Source organism: Eurosta solidaginis, chromosome 4 (genome assembly GCF_040869045.1).
Source record: "Eurosta solidaginis isolate ZX-2024a chromosome 4, ASM4086904v1, whole genome shotgun sequence".
NCBI classification, from domain to species: Eukaryota; Metazoa; Arthropoda; class Insecta; order Diptera; family Tephritidae; genus Eurosta; species Eurosta solidaginis.
This window is the reverse complement of record NC_090322.1, coordinates 175,638,178-175,650,501: the sequence shown is the minus strand read 5'-3', so window position 1 is coordinate 175,650,501 and position 12,324 is coordinate 175,638,178. Positions and strand designations below refer to the sequence as shown.

The window sequence follows — 12,324 nt, the reverse complement described above, 5'->3', positions numbered from 1 at the left end:
GGAATCATGGCAGGAATATTGTTTGCGGTATTACATAGATAAATAAATTAGCGGTACCCGACAGATGATGTTCTGGGTCACCCTGGTTCACATTTTGGTCGATATCTCGAAAACGGCTTCACATATACAACTAAGGGACACTCCCTTTTAAACCCCTCATTAATACCTTTAATTTGATACCCATATCATACAAACACATTCTAGAGTCACCCCTGGTCCACCTTTATGGCGATATCTCGAAAAGACGGCCACCTATAGAACTACGGCCCACTCCCTTTTAAAATACTCATTAACACCTTCCATTTGATACCCATGTCATACAAATACCCTAGGTTCATTTTCCTACATGGTGATTTTCCCTTATTTTGTCTAAAAAGATCTCAGCTGAGTATGTAATGTTCGGTTACACCCGAACTTAGCCTTCCTTACTTGTACTTTTTTTTTTGAAGTTTTTGGTTTTTTAGTTAAATTTTTTTATAATTTTAAATTTAATTTTTTTCGTGCGGACGGAGCCAAATTTTTGTACACTGTAGCCCAAAGCTATACCTTGTCATGGTATATTCTGGTTGCACAGGGTGTTAATGATTAACTATTACTTGACCGGTTGCAGATGCCCTTTTGCTTCGTAGAGTAGTTAGTGATGAAAAAGAAGAAACATACAACGCAAATATTTTCTAGAAATTCGTTCAAAATCTAAGAAGTTTGCCTTTTTTTTAACAAATTAAGGATAGTTTATTAAAACTTATAAGCGCTTCGGGTACAAATCCTAATTCTTCAGCCCAATCACGTAATCCATCGTATACTGTTTTTTCGGGATTCGTAACATTCGAATTCGTAACATTGCTATGATGGATTGCGTAATTGGGCTGTTTGTTTTAAATATTTTTCGCGTTTCGTAAATTTTCTCCGTTGGCAGGAACTTGTCGTAGAAAATTTCAAATAAACGCCAAAAGTTTACGTTCCGAGTGAATTCAGTGATGCCACTGTACGAATTTCGAATTTACTTATTTAATTTCGGAGACGTTCGGAAACACGGTCGAATTGCATGATAGCAATTTCGTAACTTTCCCGAAAAAACAGTCTACGATGGATTGCGTGATTGGGCTGCTTAAATAGCAAATTATATATGTACATATTATTCTTCTTCCCGCAAAACCGGTTTTGATTTCTCAGAAACATATGGTACTTTTCCAGGTTTGGAATGTTTGCGAACATTCGCCTCTTTCACTTTCTCTTTATTTTTAATGGCACGGATCTTTCGTTGAGCATTCAATATATGCTTTGGTACTTGACGATGACGAGCAATTCGTTTTATTTGAGGGTGAGCTGCATATTTCTCCTTTAATTTTTCTTGGTAATTAAATGCGAGACGTTCGCGTGGTCTTATCACACCCAATTTTTCTGATGCATTCGCCTTCCACATACGAATATTCATTTCATCTGAACCGGAGAATATATAACGATTGTCTAGTGACCAAGCAATACAAACAACATGTTGCATACGTTTGGTATGATAAATATCACGCGAATGACTTTGATGCACATTGTAAATACGTATAGTTTTGTCATAACTTGAAGAAACAAATTCCTTGCCAGTGGGCGAATATTCGACATCCGTCACTGCCGAGACATGATCAAAATGTATTTTTAGAGGGTTACGTAGCTGTCGAGTATCGAAGGTATAAAGGCTGTAAAAAATAGTTATCGAGTTTAAAATATATTTTTTACCAGATAATTATCATATATCGGTCGGACCGCGGTAAAATCAATCATTTTTGTACGCTTTTTGGTCAGTGTAAAATATTAGGAATGACCGAAAATGGATTTCAGTCCTAATACCGCTAATTACATTAAAAAAGTCTGTAGAGTGGAATAAAAAATGTATTGAAATGTTGTCCCATGGCATAGTAGCAGAGCGTCGGCGGCGACTCCAAGTTCCTGATGAAACTAGGAGGAGGAAGGCTGGATGGCTTAGAAGCTTGGTCATATTAATTTGTTGCCGCGATGATCGGACTTGTTACAGGAACCTGCCGGATCTATATCCGGCAAAGGACCATCAACATCGATAACAGTCCTCTAAAGTTTCGGCGAGTGGATTGTCCCTTTCTGCTGTTTTTCTTCGTCATACTTATAGCATTTTCAAGGCAAATGAAACTTTTTTCAAGTCAAATGAAACTTTTTTCATTTTAAATGAAACTTTTCATTTCAAATGAAACTTTTTTCATTTTAAATGAAACTTTTCATTTTAAATGAAACTTTTTTCATTCCAAATGAAACTTTTTTTCATTTCAAATGAAACTTTTTTCAAGTCAAATGAAACCATACTACTAAGGTAATTGTCAATATATTTATATCGTACTTTATAACGCTATTTATCAAAATTTTTTTAAGACAACTATTTCTAATTAACCACATTGAAGGCAAAATTTTTGCCAAAATTTTCTTTGTGAATTTAAGCTGGAGTTAAGGTCGGCTTAGTTTAACCTTGCCTTTTAATCGTTCCAATTTTTCAATAGATAAAGTAGGGTTAAACGCTAGGCAACTTATATACTACAGTTTAACCACCCACTGAAAATAAGCACCTATATTTTTTACTTGTATTTACTCCTTCTTATATATAAAGCACATTCTTCTTCTACATATACTTCGTTAATAACGTAGGAATAAAGCAACGTAGAGAACAAAGAGAAGGAACCAAAGAGCATGGTGTGAGCGTATTTCCTATTCACTGTCTGACACCAACTAACACATCGGTTGAGTCCTCTGTATTATGCTTTGCTCTTTGACCAACGACTTACCAAATAACATAGAACAATATCAAGGTTTTGGTGGAAACATTACTTTTACCAACTATATAGTAGAGCATGTGGACTGTGGAGAGATCTTTTTTAACTATGCTGAAAAACATAACCGTAAAAAGTGATCTTTTCTACTCTGTGGCGCAGTCACATTGCACTTCACTCGTTTGGGCCTTTGGAAACAAAAACAAATATTCCATTATTTTTCATTGTATATTGTATTTTAATGTAATACTTAGAATATATACATTAGACTGGGTCGATTTATTAACCAATATCGCGCCATCGATTTTTCGATAGGATTTGGCCTCAGGAAAAAAAGTTCCACTACGCATACCCAAAAAAATTATTTTCGAGCCTGCGAAATTTCATTTTTTTCTTTACTTTTTTTCGACTTTGATTTTTAAGGTTTTTTTTCATGACCTACTAAAAAAATATGGGTTAATAAATCGACCCAGTCTAATGTATATATTCTAAGTATTACATTAAAATACAATATACAATGAAAAATAATGGAATATTTGTTTTTGTTTTCAAAGGCCCAAACGAGTGAAGTGCAATGTGACTGCGCCACAGAGTAGAAAAGATCACTTTTTACAGTTATGTTTTTCAGCATAGTTAAAAAAGATCTCTCCACAGTCAACATGATCTACTATATAGTTGGTAAAAGTAATATTTCTACCAATACCTTGATATTGTTTTATGTTATTTGGTAAGTCGTTGGTCAAAGAGCAAAGCATAATACAGAGGATTCAACCGATGTGTTAGTTGGTGTCAGACAGTGAATAGGAAATACGCTCACACCATGCTCTTTGGTTCCTTCTCTTTGTTCTCTACGTTGCTTTATTCCTACGTTATTAACGAAGTATATGTAGAAGGAGAATGTGCTTTATATATAAGAGGAGTAAATACAAGTAAAAAATATAGGTGCTTATTTTCAGTGGGTGGTTAAACTGTAAGTTGCCTAGCGTTTAACCCTGCTACTTTATCTATTAAAAAATTTAAACGATTAAAAGGCAAGGTTAAACTAAGCCGACCTTAACTGCAGCTTAAATTCACAAAGAAAATTTGGGCAAAAATTTTGCCTTCAATGTGGTTAATTAGAAATAGTTTTCGTCTTAAAAAAAAATTTGATAAATAGCGTTATAAAGTACGATATAAATATATTGACAATTACCTTAGTAGTATGGTTTCATTTGACTTTAAAAAAGTTTCATTTGAAATGAAAAAAGTTTCATTTGAAATGAAAAAAGTTTCATAATTTATTTAATAATTTGGGAAAAATTTAAACAACGTCACATCAGGACGGACAAGGCGACAGCTGTTTCGATTATACCTTGTAAATCTCTTCAAAGCCTTTTCTCCCGGGAGTGCGAGTCGAACCCGCACTCCTACGATAGTTGAAATGGTTATAAACGCATTCAGCTACGTCATGCCTTAGTTGTTGTAAAGTTTGTCCCAATTGCCTTCTTTTTCGCATATATTATCATTCACACATCACATAATTCGTATGTAGTTATGTGTTGAAGTTATGCCTGTTTGTAATGCGGTTTTTCAGAGAAACTTGGTATTTGTTGTTGTTTTTGTTCTATTTATAGAACTACAACGAATTAACCAAATGTTGTCTACTTATATGAGTTAAGCGGGAATTGCCCGTATCGCTTTAAATGTATGAAAACATTTATTTCAAGCAATTTTTAATTTTATAATTTATTTAATAATTTGGGAAATATTTAAACAACGTGACATCAGGACGGCGCTTCCCAAGGCAGTCGGTTCTATGTACCGGAGAGACTCGGTATTTTTCCCGACCAAGGACTGTCATTTCAGTGTGACCCCATTTAATTTGTTTCGTCCCTCCCACAAATTGTCATCCTCCCAGCAGCTCCTTGCAGCAGGACTGCTACATATTCTCTTACTCCGGGAAGGTATCGAACCCAATCCGGGTCCGTCTCCTGACCCCGGTCCTGAGAAATGGTTTTGCTGCATTTGCCAGAAAAGAATCTTTTTAGGACGGTCATACTCTGTTCAGTGTGTCTCGTGCAAGGGATGGTTGCATCGGACAGGTTGTTCTGGGCTTGATCCCAAAACCCGACGTCCACGTAACTTTTATAAATCTTTTGTGGCTCCTTGCTGCTCACGCCCAAGGGTGTCCCGTAGTCTACGCCTAAGCGCCCCCCCCCATTACCTTCCAGCAGCCTCGCTGCTCAGCAAGCCACAAGTACCCGCTGCTGCTCGCGCCCCACGGCGCCAACAACTCAAACAGCTGATACCACTCATAACTACTACCTTCGTAGTAGAGCTGGTAGCAATGCTGAGCATCAGCCCCTGCCCCCGTCTTCCTCCCCCCCCCCCCTCTTTTCTGGCAGCAATCGTGCAGGTCAGGGAAACAGACTCTTAGTCCCTACCTCCGTTTGGACCGTCTGCCAGCACAGAATATATAGGTTTGCGACATCCGCTCAATGCAGCTCCTGCCTTGGGTGGTACCACTTTTCTAGATGTTCTGGTCTCCGCGACGGCAACCCCTCGACGGGTTTCATCGCGCCATGTTGCCAGGTCGCAAACCCAAATCATCCGGGTACCCCAATGCTTGCCCAAGGGCGCCCAGTCCCAAGGCCACAACAGCAATTGCGTCCTGGCCTTCCACAACCTAGGCGTAGTCACCCGTCACTTACCCCTAGATTGGCGGCGTCACCCCTCATGCACTTCAGAATTCTGCACTTAAACTGTAGTGGACTAACTGGGAAGATTACGGAGATAGTCGATTTCATGAAGCGGCACAACATCCGCATTGCTGCGATTCAAGAGACTAAACTCACAGCGAGATCTGCATTGCAGACCTGCTCTGGGTATAATGTCCACAGGAAGGACCGCGAGAGCGGAAATGGAGGCGGCCTCGCGTTTATTATACACCACTCTGTGCAATATCATATATTTGATCCTGGCATCGACCGCAGGGACAATGTCTTAGAACGTCAAGGCCTATCTGTCCGGTCAGGCGATGCAAATCTAGAAATCAACAACATCTACATCCCTCCTGTCACCTGTTGCCCCAGTGGATACCGCCCTAAAATCGAGGCCTTACTCACTGGCAACAATCGCATTATCAATGCCCATCACGACCTATGGCATTCAAACTTGCGGGCGTACAGTAGGGGTGAGATGTTGGCGGATCAAATAGAAGAAACGACGTTCTGCACAATAAACGGAGACGCCCCCACACGTATGGTAGGAAGCTGTCATAGCTCGCCAGATATCTCAATCGTGAGCGCAGAACTCGTAAACTGCGTCAACTGGCAGCCGATGGTAACATTGGCATCCGACCACCTGCCCATACTTATTTCGTTCGAGCGTACCGCCGACTTCATCGTCACCGAAAAACGCACTTTCATAAACTTCAAAAAAGGAAAGTGGGAAGAATATAAATCTGCAACAGACAGGAGCTTTGCTGCCCTCCCTATCCCGACTGATGCCCGCCAAGGGAAGCGTGCCTTCCGTAAGGTCATTGAATCCGCCTCGTCACATTTCATTCCCGCCGGGAGAATTCCCGAAATCCGGCCCACTGCCCGGCGGAGGCCGCGAGCTTAGCGAGGGAACGCGACCTTATAAGACAGCTTGATCCAGGCGACCCCCAAATAAGGGATATAAACCAGCGCATCAGATTGCTTGTGGACGAACACAAGTGGGCGAAATGGGAAGAGCACCTAAGAGGTTGTAACCTCTCTACCGGTGTAGGCAAACTTTAATAATAAATAAATGTAAGGCGCGGTAACCTCCGAAGAGATCTAAGGCCGAGCTTCTCTTCCAATTTGCGTCGTGCTCCTCTTGATTTTTCCCTACAAATTGGCCGGACGGGACCTACATGTTTTTATGCCGACTCCGAACGGCATCTGCAAGGCAGATGAGTTTTCACTGAGAGCTTTTCATGGCAGAAATACAATCGGAGCGCTTGCCAGACACTGCCGAGGGGCGACCCCGCTTAGAAAAATTTTCTTCTAATTGAAAAATCTTATTTCTAAAATTTTGATGTTGCTTTGCCCGGGAGTTGAACCCAGGGCATACGGTGTGATAGGCGGTAAACTTTGGTCCACCGTAAAGTCCCTATCGAATCCGACTAAGCACAAAGACAAAGTTTCCATCGCCTTTGGCGATAAGGTGCTGTCGGATGCGAAAAAATGCGCGAGCGCTTTCTGCCGACAATATATAATGCATCCTACGGTCGACAAAGATAGACGGAGAGCCAATAGACACGCACATAAACACAAATTCAGCGCGTCACCAATCACCATCACCGCTAGAGAGGTTGAGGACGCCATTGGTCGCGCTAAACCATCCAAAGCAGTGGGCCCAGACGGCATAGCCATGCCGATGCTTAAAAACCTAGGGAAAGAGGGTTTCAAATATTTAGCGCATGTCTTCAACCTGTCTCTCTCCACCTTTGCCATACCCGAGAAATGGAAAATGGCCAAGGTGGTCCCGCTACTAAAGCCTGGGAAACCAGCTAACGTAGGTGAGTCATATCGTCCGATATCTCTCCTATCGCCAGTGGCAAAGACGCTTGAAGCCATTTTGCTCCCTTATTTCCAAGCACATTTGCAGCTAGCCCCTCATCAGCATGGCTTCAGAAAACTCCATAGCACTACCTCCGCGCTAAATGTCATTAGCACCCAGATAAATTGCGGTTTGAATCAATACCCCCACCATAGAACAGTACTCGTAGCGCTAGACCTATCAAAAGCCTTTGATACGGTCAACCATGGCTCATTACTGCAAGACCTGGAAGGGTCTACCCTTCCCCCATGTCTTAAAAGGTGGACCGCAAATTATCTGGGTGGTCGGCAGGCATCGGTGCAATTCAGAAACGAAACATCAAAACTAAGGAGAATTAAACAAGGGGTGCCACAGGGTGGTGTCCTATCCCCACTTTTGTTTAATTTCTACATATCTAAGCTACCTTCACCACCTGAACGAATCACAATCGTTTCCTACGCCGATGACTGCACAATAATGGCCACAGGCCCAGGCCCAGAGATCGATGAGCTATGCAATAAAATAAACGGCTATCTCCCTGATCTCTCCAGTTTTTTCGCCTCGCGAAACCTGGCATTGTCACCGACTAAATCTTCCGCGACCTTATTTACAACATGGACGCCCCAAATGTCGACCATATTGAACATCCACGTCGATGGCACTACGCTACCGACTGTCCTACACCCCAAAATCTTGGGTGTGACGTTTGATCAGGATCTACATTTTGGTGCGCACGCAACCGCAATTGTTCCGAGAACTCAGAGCCGTATTAAAATCCTCAAATCCCTTGCTGGCAGTAAAAAAGATAAAGAAACGCTCATGACCACATACAAGGCAATTAGCCAGCCGATTACGTGCTACGCGTCACCCATATGGTCGCCAAGCCTAAAAACTACCCACTGGACGAAACTACAGGCCTGCCAAAATACTGCTCTCAGAATCGCCACGGGCTGTCTTCTTATGTCCCCAGAACATCATCTGCATAATGAGGCGAGAATACTCCCCATCAGGGAGAGAAATGAGATGCTGACCAAACAGTTTCTGTTGAATACCCTGAAACCTGGGCAACCCAACAGACATCTGATTGACGACCAGCACCGCCTAGGGGCCAAAGGAGTCATCTCCGTAAGCATTTTGAGGAAATACGGCACCTGAGAACCCAGCCGTATGAAGCGGAAAAACACAAGCAGGTCCTTGGTGAACTCCATAGACAGGCGTCGGACCTTTATGTCGGGAATTGCCCGGTGAATCCAGTACTTGAAGAAAAATATCCAGAACTCGCGGAAGAGGAACGCATACTCCCCAGGGAAACGCGTGTCACTCTTGCTCAACTTCGTTCTGGATACTGTAACAGGTTAAACTCTTACCTATCCAGAATTAACCCCGACATACAAAATGTATGCCCCGCTTGCAATGTGTCCCCACATGACACCAACCATCTCTTTAATTGTAATGTGGAACCAACGCCTCTAACACCCCTTTCCTTATGGTCCACCCCTGTTGAAACGGCAAGTTTCCTTGGACTCCCGTTAGAGGATATTGATGACAATTTGTGATCGGTCGCGGCTATTAGGTGGGGCGAGCATTGCTACAACAACAACAACAGGACGGACAAGGCGACAGCTGTTTCGATTATACCTTGTAAATCTCTTCAAATATAAATTTGGGAAAAACTTTACAACAACTAAGGCATGACGTAGCTGAATGCGTTTATAACCATTTCAACTATCGTGGGAGTGCGGGTTCGACTCCCACTCCCGGGAGAAAAGGCGTTGAAGAGATTTACAAGGTATAATCGACATTGATATCATCGGCCTAAACACCCGCGCTGTTAGTTCTGCTTACTCCAAGCTGGAAAACGAAGCGGTAAAGATGGGTTTGATGGTGAATGAGGACAAAACGAAGTACCTGCTGTCATCGAGCAAAGAGTCAGCGCATATGCGCCTTGGCAACCACGCTACTGTTGGCAGCCATAATTTCGAAATAGTAAAAGACTTCGTTTATTTGGGAACCAGCATCAACACTAGCAACAACATCAGCACTGAAATCCAGCGAAGAATCAATCTTACCAATAAATGCTACTTTGGACTAGGTAGGCAATTGAAAAGTAAAGCCTCTCTCGGCGAACGAAAATCATACTCTACAAGTCACTTATTGTACCCGTCCTGCTATATGGGGCAGAAGCATGGACCATGACAACAGCAGATGAAGCGGCTTTGGGAGTGTTCGAGAGAAAAGTTCTTCGAAAGATTTATGGACCTCTACGCGTTGGCGATGGCGAGTACCGAAGAAGATTTAATGATGAGCTGTACGAGCTATACGCAGACATCAACATAGTCCAGCGAATTAAAACGAAGCGGCTGCGCTGGCTAGGCCATGTTATGCGAATGAAAGATGATGCTCCGGCCAAGAAAGTGTTTCTATCGGAACCCGCCTATGGAAGCAGAGGTAGAGGGCGGCCCCCACTCCGTTGGAAGGACCAGGTGGAAAACGATTTAAACTCCTTGGTGTGACCAATTGGCGCCGGTTGGCGGAGCGAAGGAGCGACTGGCGCGCCTTGTTGGACGGCCATAACCGTTTAGACGGTTAAGCGCCAATTAAGTAAGTAAGTAATCGAAACAGCTGTCGCCTTGTTCGTCCTGATGTCACGTTGTTTAAATTTTTCCCAAATTATTAAATAAATTATAAAATTAAAAATTGCTTGAAATAAATGTTTTCATACATTTAAAACGATACGGACAATCCCCGGTTAACTCATATAAGTAGACAACATTTGGTTAATTCGTTGTAGTTCTATAAAAACAGGCATAACTTCAACACATAACTACATACGAATTATGTGATGTGTGAAAGATAATATATGCGAAAAAGAAGGCAATTGGGAAAAACTTTACAACAACTAAGGCATGACGTAGCTGAATGCGTTTATAACCATTTAAACTATCGTAGGAGTGCGGGTTCGACTCCCACTCCCTGGAGAAAAGGCTTTGAAGAGATTTACAAGGTATAATCGAAACAGCTGTCGCCTTGTCCGTCCTGATGTCACGTTGTTTAAATTTTTCCCAAATTATTAAAAAAATTATAAAATTAAAAATTGCTTGAAATAAATGTTTTCATACATTTAAAGCGATACGGGCAATCCCCGGTTAACTCATATATGAACAAAAGTTTCATTTAAAGTGAAAAAAGTTTCATTCGACTTGAAAAGTTTCATTTGAAATGAAAAAAGTTTCATTTGACCTGAAAATGCTACATTCTGTATGATGAAACAAGTTGTTTTCCTGACAAATAGCCCCTTTCTTATTAAAAATGTGTAGAGTTAGCAGCTTTTTGGTTTTAGTGATTTTTAGGGCCGTTTTTTTTTTTTCCAAGTAAACTTTAAGGTTTGTCATTCTGCTATTGCTTTTTTTTTTTTCTTCATACTTTATCCTGGACGATTAAAAATTTGTTTCCGTACAATTAGCCCTTTCCTTATAACAAATGTGTGCAGTTAGCAGCTTTTCAGTTTTAGCGGTTTTTAGGACCGTTTTCTCAAGTAAACTTTAAGGCTTATCTGTTACATTTTTAGGGAACCAAATTTCAGTTTATAAATCAGATAAATTTTATAGTTCAAATGAGAAAACGGACTGTGTATCGGAACATTATCAAATACCCCCTTTTTTTATCAATATCAAAGTCTTTTGGAGTGATATTAAAAGTGGAGTAAGCCGCTTTTATCGCAGCACCGACGATATTATTCTCATGTATTTACTTACTTGCAATCCTCATTTGCGACAGTAAAATTAAATGCTTCCATTGGATTCCAGGCCAGTTTATTACTTTTCATTGATAATACAATTTTTCGCAATGGCAAAGCTTCACGCTGGTCATATAATATTATACTTCTATCGCTAGCACAACACGACAGCAGAGATGTTTCTACTTGATTGAACGCGACTGTATGTAAAGTATCTACTCCCCATTTCAACGTTTTCAAAGGATCATTACGATTTTCATTCCATATAGCACAAACCTCACCACATGTGGCATATAGGGGATCAGTTCGATGGTGTGAAATGCCTGTGATAATTGTGCGTGATAAAATAGTGTTCACCGGTTCCTCTTCTTCATCCACATCCGGCATAAAGCTTTTCCAAACTTTAATCGTCTTATCATCGCCCACGGTAAAGAAACGCTCTCCATTAACTGTGTACACAATTCCACGTACAAAACCATCATGTGCAACAAAATTCCTCATACTTGTTCGATTCGCTAAATCCCAAATTCGAATCTCACCATCATAGGAACCAGAAGCAAGTGCAGACAACTGCTTGGGGTGCTTGCCAAAACATGCAACTCCATCTCGATGTCCACTTAGATTGCCTATAAATGGTTTAGCAAATACACGGTCCAACTTGGTGGCATTCAATGCTCTTACATATTCTCTGGCGGTTTCCAACGGATGTAATTCAGGATCGAAATTCCGAGGCACTGAAAAGAACCAAACGTTTTTCAGTATCAGAAACAATTATTAGATAGGTATATATATACTTCTATGATTTTGCAGCTTAGTTTCTCGGAGATAATGGTCCGGATTTCTGCTTATCATTTTAACTTTCATTATTTTTGCAATAAAATGTGAAACCACGCCACTCAAAATAATTTTTTTATTTGTTTCTCAAATTCACAGCTGGAAATAGAGATGCAACATTATCGATCACACCGTTGTTTTTATCGATATTCTTAAATTAGCTCGAATATAAGGTTGTGTGCGAATTGACCTAAATTTCTACCTAAATAGAGAAAAAAACTAAATTACTGGAACTATCGGCAAGGCAGTGCAAAATAAACATTTTAAATTTTTATGACCATACTTTTCAACCTAAATTCGAATGTCAAATTTCAAAAACAAAAATATTGTTTTTTCAATATTGTATATTCAAATAAATGGCTCTTGTCCATTTAATTTAAGTAAATCGTATATCATAGATCGATAATCCCTGCCCGTGCTCCACTA

The 12,324-nt window shown here is 40.8% G+C and overlaps 1 protein-coding gene across 1 annotated transcript; it reads right to left on the bottom strand.

Moving 5' to 3' along the window:
• Positions 1–707: 707 nt before the first annotated feature.
• Positions 708–12,040, bottom strand: LOC137250690 (DDB1- and CUL4-associated factor 13). The gene is made up of 3 exons (XM_067783917.1): positions 11,859–12,040; positions 11,084–11,798; positions 708–1,688 (listed from the first exon to the last, which is right to left on the bottom strand). The coding sequence occupies exons 1-3, from the start codon at positions 11,926–11,928 to the stop codon at positions 1,136–1,138; spliced, it is 1,338 nt and encodes a 445-aa protein (XP_067640018.1). The 5' UTR covers positions 11,929–12,040; the 3' UTR covers positions 708–1,135.
• Positions 12,041–12,324: the final 284 nt, after the last annotated feature.

What these genes read in the sequence shown, in the direction of transcription:
- LOC137250690 (XM_067783917.1), bottom strand. Translation starts at nt 11,928, where the DNA reads ATGAAAGTTAAAATGATAAGCAGAAATCCGGACCATTATCTCCGAGAA. An exon ending in TAAGCTGCAAAATCATAGAA is followed by an intron (nt 11,799 to 11,858) that starts GTATATATATAC and finishes GGTTCTTTTCAG; the next exon opens with TGCCTCGGAATTTCGATCCT. An exon ending in GTCGCAAATGAGGATTGCAA is followed by an intron (nt 1,689 to 11,083) that starts GTAAGTAAATAC and finishes TATTTTTTACAG; the next exon opens with CCTTTATACCTTCGATACTC.